The sequence below is a fragment of the Ovis aries genome, chromosome 4 (genome assembly GCF_016772045.2).
Source record: "Ovis aries strain OAR_USU_Benz2616 breed Rambouillet chromosome 4, ARS-UI_Ramb_v3.0, whole genome shotgun sequence".
NCBI classification, from domain to species: domain Eukaryota; kingdom Metazoa; phylum Chordata; class Mammalia; order Artiodactyla; family Bovidae; genus Ovis; species Ovis aries.
The window spans coordinates 95704566-95720754 of NC_056057.1; the positions used below are offsets into that span (position 1 = coordinate 95704566).

A 16189-nucleotide genomic window follows, 5' to 3' on the forward strand; every position below is an offset into this window, starting at 1 on the left:
TTTAGAGCAAAGTTCTGTGTTTCCTGCTCTGTTTGTCGTGATTCTTAAGGCTCACTCTCATTATGTGGTATCTCCTTGCCTGAGAATGGGCATTTATCAAGACTTGGTCCTAAATGATCACTTTTTATTAGTTACACATGGCTTGGCTAAAAGAGGCTCACACCCTAAATAAACCCATGGACTGTGTAGGGACAGAATGGCTGTGGCTCTTTAAGAGCACACAGAGATTTCAGTGGAAAGATTCTGTTGCAGCCATTTGTCCATGAAGAGTTAGGGGAAACAGAGGAGGACAAGTCAGGAATAATAACAGTGGCAGGAATAGAGCTTGGGACATTGCTGTTAGACTTTCTGAGGCCAGTGCGGATGGAAGGGAAACATTTAGAGGGTAAAATCAAAAGGCTTTTGTCATTTGTTAGAAGTGGAGTTTTTCTCACTGATGGTCACTGAATGGTGCCATTAACTGAGGGGGATATCCAGGAAGGTGAAGGAGGGGTGAGGTTGGAAAGATAATGAGTTCGACTTTGGATTACTGAGATTGAGATAATGGTGGTGTTTTTCAGGTGGTGATGTCCTATAAGTGTTGGGCTATGTGGCTCTGTGATTCTGCAGAGAGACTTAGAGGTAGTTGACATAGATAGGGTAGTTGGAACAGGAAAATAAGGAGACCATTTGAAGTAGGAAAAGCCCTGGGCGGCGGATGGGAGGGAGATGTTAGGCAGCGGAAGGGGTTTGCAATGAGGGAGGGCAACAGGGGGCTTCCCTGATAGCTCGGTAGGTTAAGAATCTGCCTGCGATGCAGGAGACTTGGGTTCAATCCCTGGGTTGGGAAGATCCCCTGGAGAAGGAAATGGCAACCCAGTCCAGAACTGAAAAAGCTCGCTTAAAACTCAGCATTCAAAAAACTAAGATCAGGGCATCCGGTCCCATCAGTTCAGTTCAGTTCAGTCACTCAGTCATGTCCAACTCTGCGACCCCATGAATCGCAGCATGCCAGGTCTCCCTGTCCATCACCAACTCCCAGAGTTCACTCAAACTCACGTCCATCGAGTCGGTGGTGCCATCCAATCATCTCATCCTCTGTCATCCCCTTTTCCTCCTGCCCCCAATCCCTCTCAGCATCAGAGTCTTTTCCAATGAGTCAACTCTTCACGTGAGGTGGCCAAAGTATTGGAGTTTCAGCTTTAGCATCATTCCCTCCAAAGAACACCCAGGGCTGATCTCCTTCAGAATGGACTGGTTGGATCTCCTTGCAGTCCAAGGGACTCTCAAGAGTCTTCTCCAACACCATAGTTCAAAAGCATCAATTCTTCGGTGCTCAGCTTTCTTCACAGTCCAACTCTCACACCCATACATGACCACAGGAAAACTCTTTTAATTTCATGACTGCAGTCACCATCTGGTCCCATCACTTCATGGCAAATAGATAGGGAAACAATGGAAACAATGACAGACTTTATTTTCTTGGACCCCAAAACCACTGCAGATGGTGACTGCAGCCATGAAATTAAAAGCTGTTTGCTTCTTAGAAGAAAGGAGTTCCCTGGTGGCTTAGATGGTAGAGCGTCTGTCTACAAGGTGTGAGACCCCGGTTGAATCCCTGGGTTGGGAAGATCCCTTGGAGAAGGAAATGGCAATCTACTCCAGTACTATTGCCTGGAAAATCCCATGGACAGAGGAGCCTGGTAGGCTACAGTCCACGGGGTTGCAAAGAGTTGGACATGACTGAGCGACTTCACTTTCACTTTCCTTAGAAGAGAAGCTATGACCAACCTAGGAAGCATATTAAAAAGCAGAGACACTACTTTGCCAACAAAGGTTCATCTAGTCTAAGCTGTGGTTTTTCCCGTAGTCATGTATGGATGTGAGAGTTGGACCATAAAGAAAGCTGAGCGCCGAAGAATTGATGCTTTTGAACTGTGATGTTGGAGAAGACTCTTGAGAGTCCTTTGGACTGCAAGGAGATCAAACCAGTCAATCCTAAAGGAAATCAATCCTGAATATTCATTGGAAGGACTGATGCTGAAGCTGAAACTCCATAACTTTGGCCACTTGATGTGAAGAACTGACTCATTGGAAAAGACCCTGGTGCTGGGAAAGGTTGAGGGCAGGAGGAGAAGGGGACAGCAGAGGATGAGATGGTTGGATGGCATCACCAACTCGATGGACATGAGTTTGAGCAAGCTCTGGAAGTTGGTGATGGACAGGGAGGCCTGGTGTGCTACATTCTGTGGGGTTCCAAAGAGTCAGACATGACTGAGTGAATTAAAGTGAATTAGCTTCCTTGGAGCTAATCCAGATACCTCTGATCTGTAATATGGTCCCTTGGTGGAATCTTAGTCATTTGTTGATGATTATAATCACAACTGGCATTTATTGAATGCCTATTCTATGTACATGATCTCAGCTCCTTCACTTAATCTTTCTGAGATTTCCTCAGAGAGAGGAAATCAGTTTTCCTCATCTGTAAAATGGGGATAATACTAATATCTACCTTGTGACATGGTAAGGATTAAACAAACCAATTTAGCATAATGTTTAACACATTAATAAGCACTCAACAAGTGATAGACTCATAACCATTATATTATCCTATTTAATTCTCACTGCCCTGCAAAATAAGTTGTATTACTATACCTTTTTGACAGAAGAAGCATTTGGAACTCAGATTAAGTAATTGCCTTAGATCACTTATGATGACCAGCTGATCACGCAGAATCAGGATTGAATCTGAAGCCAGGGTTTGGTGCACCGTGAAGCTCTTAGTGGGATTATCTGTGTCATGTGGCCACATGAAAGGGCTAAGTAAGTAATTTTGGTACCCAGGAAGATAGTTCAAGCAAGCAACATATTTGGTAATTGTTAATAACCAGGTGCTACTACACCTTCTGTGGGTGAAGGCAAAGACTCAAGAAACAAGAGTTTATAGTGTTAATTCCCAGTATTAGCCACTAGTCCTACTTTCCCCTGGTATAACCTGCCTAGTCTTCACCTTTGCCCAGCCTCATTCTTAGGGACTAGGTGACTTCCTCCATCTCTTCCCCAGCCATCTCCTGTTTGACCTCTACCAGCTCTCCATGGAAGGGGCCTCAGAGTTGGCCCATTGCTCAGCCCTTCTGAGTCATGATTGCCAGAAGTCTTTGTAGGCTAATGCTTCCTTCCTTTAGCATATGTTATATATCAGTGTTCACATATTACACAGGTGCACATTTTTGATTTCACGCACGCATATAGGTGCTGGGCACGTTATTTGATATCAGAACAAAGCCTGTTCAGTCCTTATGCTGAAAGTCCTCTAAGGGTAGGGGCCAAATGTCTTCCTCTATTTTTTTTAATGTTTTATTTTATTTTTGGTAATACCATGCAGCTTATGGGATTTTAGTTTCCTGACCAGGGATTGAACCTGCACTCTAGGCAGTGGAAACATAGTCCTGACCACTGAACTGCCAGGGAATTCCCTCTCTTCCTTTGTTTGTGATTCCTCCTCTCCCACCAGAGGAAAAAATATTTGTACCTAGCACCCAACTAAAGAAGGAAGTGGCGTAGCCTCCCTAAGATGTAATAGATGCCAATGAGGAGAGCAGGCAGGATTTCAAATGGGTGGGTGAAGCCAGAAGCTCCTAAGAATACGAAAGGAAGGCTAAGTATAGTCTCTATTTGATAACACCTTTTTTTCTTTTCAAATTAATCTTGTTTTTTTTTTTTTTTTCATAATCATGGCCCTCTACTAAGTTATCCCTGTTCTCAAGGTTCATGCACATAGGGGCTGGACTTATTTTTGATAATGAAGGAATTGCATATAGAGGTTGTATAGCTGTGAGAGGCTAGTGGGAATAGTATAACCAGAATTTATTCTCATTTACTCTTCAGACCAAGCCAGTGGAGAAAGTACTGATTGGTCCTATGACTCTGGCATCAAATACTCATTTGCCTTTGAACTGAAAGACAGGCAGGTTGACATGGCTTCCTCTTGCCAGCCAATCAGATCTTTAGTTCAGTTAGTCAATTCAGTCACTCAGTCGTGTCCAAATCTTTGCGACCCATGGACTGCAGCATCCCAGGCTTCCCTGTCCATCACAAACACCTGGAGCTTGCTCAAACTCATGTCCATCGAGTCAGTGATGCCATCCAACCATCTCATTTTCTGTCATCCCCTTCTCTTCCTGCCATCAGTCTTTCCCGGCATCAGGGTCTTTTCCAGTGAGTCAGTTCTTCACATCAAGTGGTCAAAGTATGGCTTCCTCTGTCCATGGGATTCTCTAGGCAAGAATACTGGAGTGGATTGCCATGCTGTTCTCCAGGGGATCTTCTCTTATCTCCTGCAGTGGCAGGCAGGTTCTTTACCACTAGTTCCACCTGGGAAGCCCGATCAGATCTTAGCCACAAGCAAAAGAGACTTGGCTTGGCTTGAAGACAGTCATGGAGCATGTGTGAGACCGCCCCCATTAGGACTCTGGGGACTAAATACCATTAAAAGCTCTTTGATTGGAAGCAAAATTGGGTTATGATTATTTCTTTTTCTAATCCTGATAGGGGAACATTATATCTTTGATTTATGTTGCCCTGAAACACAGCGAACTGCTATTTTAAAAAACCTTTATCTTTTAAAATCCCATTTAAAACAAATGCTACCAACATCCTTTAAAAATGAAAAGAAATTGTGGTGAAATATACATATCATAAAGTGATTTTAACCATTTTGAGTGTGCAGTTCAGTGGCATTAGGTGCATTCACAGTGTTGTACAATCATCACCATCATCGATCTCCAGAAATTTTCCATCATCCCAAACTGAAACTCTGTACCCATTAAGCAACAACTTCCTGTTTTTTCTCTCTCCAGCCTGTGGTAATTCTATTCTATTTCTGTCTCTATGAATTTACCTATTCTAGGCACCACATATAAATGGAATCATATGGTACTTGTCCTCTCATGACTGGCTTATTTCACTTAGCATAATGTTTTTGAGATTCACCCATGTTGTGGTATATGTCAGCTCCTTCATCTTAAGAGAGTAACATTTTAGAGCTAGAAAGGGACTTCTGAGTTTATTAATTCAATAAATACTAGTTAAGCAACTGGATTGTGCTAAGTATCATGCTAGGTGCTGCATACTCTGGATCCATTGTTGACTTTTGGGTTTCTGTTTCTGATACGCTGCATGATAAAAGCTAGTGATGGCAAACCAATGACATTCCTCCCTCCAGGCTGCTCTGTCAATCTGAGTCTCAGATTCCATATCATTTCTCTTTAGACATTGACTTCCATTAGAGATCTGGATTTTCTTCATGTTAATGGCTTTCCTTGGGAGATATAGGTGGGAAGTGAATTTCAGCTTGCCTGGAATTCTGAGTGCTTGATTACTTAGTTCAGATTTCTTGCAGATTTAGATCTCAGCTTCTCAAGCTGAACTCTATCTTGGTGAAGTAGAGCCCAGCTTTTTTGACAGATCAAGGTGGGCCTAGGCGTTCATTTTCAGTGTTGGAAGGACAAAAGAGCCCCGATAGAGGCCCCCCAGCTCCACAACTCTTGACGAACTCTTCTTGACCAAACCTTAGACAGGCTTCCCTGAGCCCTCTTTTCTACTTAGCTTTATCCTTGGACTCTAAGTCAGTCTTAGCAAAGAATACTGATAAATCATCCCTCAGTCCTTGATATCTGATTAGGTTCATTATTCTCCACCATTAATGTCTAAATCTGTAGCCTGCTTGTTGCACAAATCCTGTTAGGTCAGTTAAGCAAAAATTCTCCCTATACTTTGTGTCTCCTCTCGGCAATTTTCCATCTACCGACCTCCTTGCTCTGCTATATTTAATAGATTTGAAGTTGAACACAATTAATCTCTCCTGTTGCATGACCTCTCTTGCAATAACCTTTTTTTTTTTTTCTTTTTGGCCACAGTGTACAACACATGGGATCTTAGTTCCCCAACCAGGCCTCTAACCTGTGGGCCTTGCATTGGAAGCATGGAGTCTTAACCACTAGACCACCAGGGAAGTCTTGTTGCAATAATCTTGAATAAAGTCTCCCTTACAGTTGTTAACAAATGTCAGAATAACATTTCTTTAACACTCCCAACCATGACCCTTGATTGAATCCTCTTCCCTTGAGAAAGTACAGAAAGAATGTGGATGGGGGACAGTAGAATTGGGGAGGCTTGTGCAATCTGGGGCACCTTGGACGGACTGAAAGTCTCCAGAGTCCTTAAGAAGTGGAGATCATGAGTGTCTTCCACTTATTCTTCTGTGACTTGGTAGAAAGGACACCAGACTCGGATTCTAGTAAATGTAAGAAGTCTTATTATTAATAATACCATTAAGCCTTATCTTTTTAGATTCCAAGGAAAACTGATAATTTATTAAGACTAACACATTTCTCCTATACTGTGTACCTCATATATTTTTGCCTTTTTAGTGGAGTCAGAAAAATTAGGTGTCAGATTCAAAACAGAAGCCACAAACTTTCCATCATGATCTACTCTCACCAGAGAAGGGCTTGTCAAGTGTGTGAAGTGTGTGATCTTGGGGTTGACTTGGGGTTTCTTTGATAGTCTTTATTTTTATTCTAGAGCTAACACCATCTCAGGTTTATAATCTGGCCTCTTCTGTCTGTGTAAGTTCTATCCAGCCCTGTGGGACTTCCCTGCTGCTGCTAAGTCACTTCAGTCATGTCCGACTCTGTGTGACCCCATAGACAGCAGCCCACCAGGCTCCCCCATCCCTGGGATTCTCCAGGCAAGAACACTGGAGTGGGTTGCCATTTCCTTCTCCAATGCATGAAAGTGAAAAGTGAAAGTGAAGTCGCTCAGTCGTGTTCGACTCTTAGCGACTCCATGGACTGCAGCCTACCAGGCTCCTCCATCCATGGGATTTTTCAGGCAAGAGTACTGGAGTGGGGTGCCATTGCCTTCTCCACTCAAAAAACGATACTATAAAACCAAGTGTTGAGCAATACAGAACCCTTGTCACAGACTTTTCCAGCCTGAGGAGCAGATTCCTGACTTTGTAGGTCAAGAGGCTTGGCCTTTATCACTCAAAAGAAATGGAAGAGGCATCAAAGACCCACTTGATGTACTGTCAGAGTTGCAAGAGTGCTTGGGAATTAGCATTTTTGAGGACATGAGTCTGCCTCAGACTCTTTATAAACACAGCTTGACTCAACCACTCTATGACTGGCATCCTTGGAACATGAAGTGGATACTATTCTTTGGGGCCCTTATTGGGTCTGGCATCTGTGACCAAGAAACATTTTCTGGGTAAGTTCCTTTTGGACTTATTACTTAGTTCAGAGATACAGGAACCTACTAGATTTGGACATGAATGGCTGATTGTACCTCAGGTGGTATGGTGCTGGGAGGGAAGACCTGGATTCCTGTCCCAGCTGTGCCCCTGTATCATCTTGGACCAATTACTTCTTTCTCAGGCTCAGTTTTAGCTGTCTTGTCAAAACTAGATGGTCTTTGGTCCCTCCCCAGCCCAGTAATTCCTGCCAGTTCTTTCTTCCTGGTTTATTCCTAAGGTCAGTTTCAGGCATCTCCTACTTTGTTACTCCTGTGCTATGAACTACTAAGACTTACCAATTGTTTCTAATTTCTGCTGTGTTTTGTTCTTGATTATTCACTGAGTTGTGTCTAACTTTTATGACCCTATGGATTGTAGCTTGCCAGGCTCCTCTGTCTGTGGAATTTCCCAGGCAAGAATATTGGAGTCGATTGCTCTTTCCTTCTCCAGGGATCTTTCTGACCTAGGGATTGAACACATAGCTCCTACATTGCCAGGTGGATTCTTTACCACTGAACCACCAGGGAAGCCCAGTTTCTGTCATACTTAGAGGAAAACCTGGGTCACAGGCTTCTTGGCTTCACCTTCCTGTTAACGGTTAAGGTTTGGCAGACCCTTCTTGGTAGCATCTAGCATATGGAGATTTGATGGGTCTTGCTTAGCCTTAGCTATGAAAGGCAACCATACACCTGTTCATTCTGTGTGTGCACGTGCACACGCACATGTGCTCCACGTGGAATGCCTTTTGGTTTACAAAGGAGAGGACATTTGGGAGGTAGGAGAGATGAAAGGATGCCATGGTACCCTACTGGAAGATTGAATTCTAATAACTCATTACTGCATAATGCTTTGCCATTTGCAAAGAGCTGTCACATACATTATCTTTTGGATCACACAATTCTGCCAGGCAGGGGTGTTATTTTCCTCAATTTAAACATGAAAAAAAATTCAGCCTTAGAAAGATTAAGGAACCTGCCCAAGGCTACTTAGCTGGTAAGCAGGGGAGTTGGAACTCTGCAAAACCCAAGTGCAGTCCATGGGGTCACAAAAAGTCGGACATGACTGAGCAACTGAACAACAATCTCCAGAAAGAATCGTATATCTAACTGATTTGTCTGTATCTGTTAGTTTACTCTCTATTATACTATCTGGCTAAAGGGACTTTGAGATTGTTTATTGAAGTAATTACTTATGTGTGATTGAGTAATTTTTATGTTGATGACTTCCGTTCACACCTGGTCTCTGCTGCCAAATAGCTCAGAGCACTTAGGCATAACAGGTGGTAAGGGAAGGAGGTTTTTCCACAGGCAGCTCAGCAGTAAGTGTGTAATACCTACATTTGCTGCTATGTGGGCTGACGCATAGAGCTCTCAGGCTCCCGCTGCACCTATTCACATGGCTGAAAAAAAAATCTTTATTTCTCAAGATACAGACTTCTCATATAATGCAGTGGACACCTGGGTTGATACTGCTTGCCTGGGGTCTGGAGTGCTCACCATAGGCGCTTACACAGAAAGCGCTGTGTGCCTGAGCAAATTGCAGACAGTTTTAATTAATGGTGTTATCCTTACCCCCAAATCTTTCTCGCCTTATAGTAGGGAACCCAGCAAAGGTGGAGGACTTCTTCCTGAGGTCCATAGACATAGCCTAGACACCCAACTTGGTGAACATTTAGAGCAAGGGGAAGTTGTTCTCTGAGCATTCGAGTGGTTGGATAGCCAGGAAGCTGGTTGGGTTATAGGGGGAACAGTGCTAATGGAGATGGAGGTGATGGTTTCATCCCCCCTACACCCTCAGTCTCTGCTCCTTCCGCCAACCTCACCTACCTCCCCAGTCTCTCTCACTCTGCTGGTGTCTTCTGTCCTGGGCTCTGCTCATCTTAAGGATAGGATGGTGGCCAGGATGCCTAAAGGTGTACAGCAAGCAGAGAACAGGAAATAGTTGCAGAACTTGTTGCATTGGCAGTAACTGGTAAGCATTTAAGAGTTCCATGAAATCATCTCAGATGTGGTGGCTTCTAAGACTGGCTGGGGATGCAAGTAAGAAAGGCACAAAGAACATGCTGCTTGGCCACCCACATGGTGAAAGCGGGGAGGGATAGAAGCTCAGAACCAAGATGACTACTGACTGTCCAGAACATGGGATGAGTGTGAGAGTGACTGAGAGTGGATCACTAACCATTGTGTTGGCAGCAGCTGCCAGTCCAGGTATTGGAGAGCACCAGAGTTAAGAAGAGCTGTAGGAACACCTACCTATGGGGAGTAGGAAGGGTAAAAATGGCAACCTGCAAACCCCAGCATGTCCCCCTCCCCAGGCCAATTTTCCATCTTCAGAAAGAGCTTAAATCTTTGAAAAGATTTCCAGATGGTGGAGATAGGTTATGTTCCACCACCCACACTCTCAGGGTGCATTTTCCAAATAGAGACAAAGACAGTGAGGGCAAGAGAAAGGCTGCCCTTCACCTGGCACCCACTTACGTTTTTTGTGCTTCTAGGTATGGATGAACTTATGTTCATGAGAATAATGTTAGATCCTCCTTGCCTCCTGCCAGTTTTTAGTGCCATCTGAAGATTGTCCTTAACATTGTCTTTTCTGGTTGAGGAAAACCTTATGGGTGATGAAGGTTGGTCCTAAAGCCTGGGTGAGAGATTGGCTAGGCAGATAAAGAAAAGGGCTGGATATCCAGGCAGAGGAAACAGCATGTGCAAAGGCATAGGAGGGCAAAATGTATGGTGAATCTGGGATTTGAGTGAGGCTGGAGCCAAGAATGTGTAGGAGGGAGAGACGGAGGAGAGACATGTGGGGAAAGACTCTATTCTGTACCAGCTCTTCCGCCCTGCCTGTCTGCATGTTACAGATGTGTCTTTATCCTTTGGAGCTGGGCTAATTAGGACGTAATGAAATGAGCTGTGAGTTTAATCATCATCAGGGCCAATTAGATTCCCTGTACTCCCTTGTGGACTGTGCCCAGGAGTATGAAAGTTCTGCTGTGAAGTTATCACTTTGGGAGAATTAAAGCACATGGTGTGGATGAATGTGTAACATGATTTTAATATTCTTAAGAGCCCATTATTCTTATGTTCCTCTCTTTTTCTCTTCCTATTCCTTCTCCCTCCTTGTTCTCTTTGTGATACTCTAGTCAATGCTGTATTTTACCGATGCCTCATTTTGCTAACAAAGATGCCAGTGCACAGGCACTTTTCAGAACACCCATTTAAAAATTTTTATTTATTTTTGATCGGAGGATAACTGCTTTACAATATTGTATTGGTTTCTGCCATACATCAACATGAATCAGCCATAGATATAATATGTCCCCTCCCTCTGAACCTCCCTCCCATTCCACCCCTCCTCCTCCCCATCCCACCCCTCTAGGTTATCACACAGTCCCTGTTGAACTCCCTGCATCAAACAACAAATTCCCACTGGCTGTCTGTTTTACATTTGGTAACGTATGTTTCCATGCTGCCCTCCATTCTTTCTTCCCTCTCCTTCTCCCACTGTATCCACAAGTCTGTTCTATGTCTATATCTCCACTGCTGCCCTGCAAATAGGCAGAACACCCATTTTTAAGAGGCCTCTTTTTCTGGAGTATTGAGGACAGGTTGTGACAGAGCATGAGTTCTACAGATAGGTCCTGGTACTCAGCTAGGAGGAAGGGTTTCCCTTTTGTTTTAAACCTGTTACTTTTGCAAGGCTGCTTGCCTGTATCAGGGAAATGGTGGCTTCATTCCCCATCTTCCCAGGGCTGCAGTCCAACATCTAGCAAGTCTGTCAGGTTCGGACTGATACCTGCCAGCCAGTGGCTTCTCCACTGTGGCCTCAGAGACTCCCGTGGGATGCACTTGGCTGCCCACCTCTCAGGACCCTGTGGAGACCAGATGAGCAGGGGGAAAGTGAGGCTTCAGCAATGGCGTTCCCTTCAAATTTGCTGCCTGCAACAGAAGCAACTCTGCAGCGGACCTTACCTCCTTAGAGGCTAGACCAGACCCCCTGGAGACCCCCCAGAAGTTCCCAGAACAAAGTTAAGCTCTGCGAGTTCATCCGGATTAGACCGGTTTTCTGATGAGGAGATGCTGATCTGCCACGTGAGGCTGCACGTTTAGCTCCCTGTGACAGAACCATTTTCTCTGTCAACAGGTCCTTCAGCCCACAGCCGTCTCCAACAGCTCTTCCCGCATTCATTTGTGTCAAAGGGATGACGCATGTGACAGTGTTGAGTGCCGATTCATTCGGGCCGTCACCTAGCAACGGCCTAATGGCTCCCCTGGCTCTCTGAGCCGGCTGAGAGCACAAAGGCAGCTTTTCAGGCTTGGCCTTCTCCCACCCACACACAGGACTTCGGGGGCCTCTACCCCTGCTGCTGCCGCGGGAGCTAAATGATGTATAGGAAACAAGTGCAGGACGAACAACAAAGGGGGACTTGGGACTGGCCAGCTTCCTTCTGGGCCCTGTCAGAGCCCCATTGGGAGGATGAATCCCAAATTCAGCCCCAGCACCATGCATTTGTGTAGGGCTCCGGAGCTGGAAGGGCCTGGAGAGGACCCAGCCTCTCCCCTCTTTGCTGAGAGGAAAAATAACTAACCCTCCCAGGATGGAAGGTCTGTTCTCTTTCCTTGCTCTTTCCAGCGTGGACATTCAGCCAGTTTCAGTCCTAGACCTTGACAGTGAAGAAGTGCCTCTTTATGTCTTGAGTTAGCTTTGCGTGTAGCTCAGGAACATTCCTTTCTGCAAAATATATATGTTTTTCATTATAAAGTAATATGACCACATTACAGAAAACAGATACGAGGGGAAAAAAGTAAGTCATCCATAATCCCATGACCCGAACATAAGCACTGTCAGCATTTGCTATATTTCCGTTGTCTGTTTTTCTTCCAATGCATCTGCTTTTTCCATAGTTACAGTCATGGCATACATACAATTTTGTGTCCTGCTCTTTCACTTAATATTTCCCTGAAAGTTATATACCATAAGCACTTTTTCATATTTGCCACGTAGCCTTGTTTTTAGTGGCTATATATTATAACCAAAGACTAGACCATTTCCTTTCATTATGTCTGGGATAGTAGACCTGGGGTTTATTTGCCAGCTGAAAGCTTTACCATTATTTTTTGCTTTTTTTCCCCCACTTTCCAGGCACCAAGTTTTCAGAATTAACGTCAGAAATGAAGATGAGATCAGCAAACTCAATCAGCTAATGAATTCAGACAACCTTAAGGTACCTAGTTCTCTTTCTCTTGAGTTAACCATGGTGGGAGAAGACTCTTGCAGCACTGGCATTGTTATTCCTGAAGAGTTTCTCTGTATAATCCTATATTAATCAACACGTCTTTATACAATGGAGAGAGTTGGTGGGAAAGTGCTCTCCAGGGAGATGGGGTCCTCAGCAGAGGGCTTCATCTTTTTGCCATTGACTTGTTACTCCTTGGGCTTTGCCGTGTGTTGCCTGCTGGGCAGGCCTGACCAGATAAAACTGTGAAACAGCAGAAGTTTGCCCTTGTGCAGAACTCAGCTTCTCAGGGACCACCCAGCCTTTTGGCAGTTGTTCTAGAAGAATGAGTTCATTGTGGTTTTTACCTGAACTATCCTTTAACCTGGTTTCACTTCTTTTCTCTTCAGCTCGACTTGTGGAAATCTCCCTCTACCCTCGGTCATCCTGCAGATGTCCTGGTCCCTTCTTTCAGTCTGCGGGAAGTCAAATCCTTCCTGGAGGAGCATGGCTTAGAGTACGCAGTGACTGTTGAAGACCTGCAGGTGGGTAGGCCAAGGTCCCTCCACTGGTCTTGCATAGGACCAAGCAGCCAGAGTGGACTTGGAACATTTTCAAGTTCTGGCCTCACTCTTTTCCAGTGAACAGATGAAGACATTGAGGTATATGGAAGTAAAGTGCAGTGACTTGTTAGAGGAACATGTTGTGCTAGAAAGGGCTTACATGGCGAAAGGGCTTACATGGCAAACCAGTCAGATCTGGATCCAAATCCTCATTTTGCTAACTACTAGCTGTGTGATTTTGGACAAACTGTTACCCTCTTGAGACTCTGTTCCTTCATCAGTAAAATGGTAATAATTTATACCTATTTCATACGATTAATTGAGATTAAGTGCTTAAATGTACATAAAATGTCTAACAGTGCATGGTATGTCATGGCTTTCTCACAAGTATTAAGTCTCTTTTTTCTTTTTTGAAATCAAGAGGGAAGAATAGAATGTGTGCTGGTGGGAAGGTGCTGAAGGCCAGTCATAAAAAATATCCTTTGAGAATTCTTTCAAAGGATGTTTGGTCCAATGGCTTCACACTTTCATTGCAAGGGGGAGAAGTTCAATCCCTGGTCAGAGAACTAAGATCCCGCATGCCATGTGGCATGGGCAAAAATAAATAAATAATAAATAAGCATGGTTGGTGAAAGGGAGAATGTTACCAGCAGCCCCTAGCAGAGTCAGCGTCACTGCCCAAATCAGACACCAGCCTCACGAGCTGTATTTGAACAGCAGGACAGTGTCTGGCTCACATTCTCTCCTTCACCGAGGTGGGTTGTGGGCTAATTGGTGATTTGGCCTGGGAGTTTCCTGATGGTGTGAGCAGCTGTGAGCTTATTAATCATCCTCACATGTCACAGACATCTGCCAGGAACCTTCAAAGTAGGAGTGGTTGTAAGAATTTCTTTGTTTCTGAATGGTTTCCCAAGCTGGGTATTTCAGAGGCACTGGATACCAGATGCAGGCTGACGTCTAGAGAATTCGTAGTATAGAATAACCAAATGGCACATATGTTGCTTCCAGGGAGAAAGTGAGTTTTGAATGAGGTGATATACATTGGGTTCCAAGAAGAAAGATTTTATAGATACGGGGAAGAAATCTGACCCCCTTTTACACCTTGACATTTGTGCTTCTTGATATGTGTGCTGAGGGTGCTGCCGTCTTGGCCAGCCCATATCCCAAGGTAGAGTGGAAACAACATGAACCTCTGTCCCCAGAGAATCACTTTGTAATGTTGCCATGTCTGTTTCAGACCGTTTTAGATAGTGAAGACCGAAAACTGCAACGCAATGTACGCCAAGAACTGAGCAGTAATTGCTTTAACTATGGGGCCTATCACACCCTGGAAGCTGTAAGTATTTCAGAGCAGGTGAAGATCAGATCATTGGCCTTCTGGGTTTTGTAACCCCTCTCCTTACTTCCAGGAGGTGTTTGTCCCTAGTACAGTATGCCTACAATGAGGGGTTAAAATGTGTACACTTCAATTTCTTTCTAACTCTTGGGTTGTTTATCTCCTAAGAGCAGAGTGAAATGCAAACTGAACATTTACTCCCACATGCATCCTTCTTTTCTTAAGCAACCCCTCAAAGAAAACCATGAAGTAATTGCAACCATTTTCAGTCCTCGTAATTCAACCTTGTTATATTCCACCAGAATCCCTGTACTTTATTCACCCAGATTAAAGTGTTACTTATCCCAGGCAAATAGACAAGTGATTATTTCCAAGGTTAACCAAATATTTCCACTCATTTATCATGAATACTTATAATGTATATTTGTTCCATAATACATGTTGGTGCTGTGTTTAGTTAGAATTCACTTATATAAATGGCTTTCAAGGTAAGCCAACCCTTCAAATAAGAAATTTGGAACAGAATAATTTAATGTAATATTGGAATTTGAAGAACCAAGAAGGACTGGAATGGAACTGAATCACGTAGCCTATGGTTTTCTTAGGCCGCTCAATGTTTTTTTCCTTAGTCTGGAAATTCTCTGCTAACTCAGGAACAAACCCCAAATCTAAACTGGTATTCTGTTTCCTATAGCTGAATATATATCCAAAGATAGAGTTCCTGGCATGCTTTTCATGAGGCATATACTTTGAATTATTTTTCTTTCAGATGAGGTTTTTTTCCCAAGCTTTTTTTCCACTTCTTTCCCAGGATTGTCAGTAGCTTTGTTTATTGTGTACACTTGGCCATACTGCCTCTTGATCCCTCTTGTGACCAGTGACATACATCTGCAACACAGCTGGATAAAGTCAGGAGTTCAGTCCAGGGCCATGGATGAAAATGGAGCTGAGGCCCACACAGGGATCCAACCCGTGATGATAGCCTTATTAACATGGGACACTCCTGAGCTGAGCTAACAGGTTGCAAATGTCACCCAAGATTCTGGAAACACCATCCCCTCACCTGAGTGTTGCAGGATCCTCACATTCCTATCCACTCAATTTTGTTCTCTGACTTGAGGTATCATTGTCATCTGGCTTGCAGCAGAAGGCTGCTCGTATTCAGTTCTTTCTAAAAACAGCTTTTAGAAGCACATATCCCACAATCACTTGAACCTTCTTAGGTCTCTAAAGGGAATTCCATGTTTGTCTCTGCCAGGGTTTCTAATTTAAGACCCTTTGTGCATATTGTTGTGGTGGCAGTTACTTTTGTTATTGTTGTGGGTAAGCTTTCCCCTTGTGTTGGCACTGTGAATTTGCAACCCCATGTCTGGACACAGCTTGTTGTTTTAACTTTTCCTGAGTAATTCTCCTCTCATGACTCCAGGCAGGCATCTGGCTTTTGCTCCACTTTCTAGGGTTGGTGGGTAGAGTTTCCAGGCCCTTTTCATGGCCATAATTACCACTTTCCAGTTCCAAGTTGGAACTTGCTCCTTGCTCCAAGCAGGGTCGTTTGCCCTCTACTCCTCTTCCTGGTTGCTGTAAACCCTCAGAACCTAAGACGGATATCTAGCCGTGGGGCTTCATCTTTTGTCCTGTACTCTGTTAGCTTGCTCCTCTTAATTTCTGGCACAATTTTTCCTTTTTTTTTTTTTTTTTTTTTTTTTGGCTTTTAAATTTGGCTGGGACTCATTTTCATAGTATTTTATCTGGCTTGCCTGTATATTTGAGAGCGAGTTTCTTGCTCAGTCTGCCATAATGTC

At 44.0% G+C, this 16189-nt stretch overlaps 1 protein-coding gene across 4 annotated transcripts in view; it reads left to right on the plus strand.

Moving 5' to 3' along the window:
• LOC121815991 (carboxypeptidase A4-like) overlaps positions 1-16189 on the plus strand; it is a 45211-nt gene that overhangs the window by 13102 nt on the left and 15920 nt on the right. For 2 of the 4 annotated variants that reach the window (XM_027968804.3, XM_060415128.1), the window contains 3 exons: positions 12416-12497; positions 12899-13033; positions 14289-14387. In XM_027968804.3, the coding sequence (XP_027824605.2) occupies positions 12416-12497; positions 12899-13033; positions 14289-14387 (316 nt within the window). Of the gene's footprint in view, positions 1-7163; positions 7252-11533; positions 11878-12415; positions 12498-12898; positions 13034-14288; positions 14388-16189 lie in introns of those variants that run through there. The other 2 variants (XM_042248828.2, XM_042248829.2) reach the window with 2 other exon arrangements.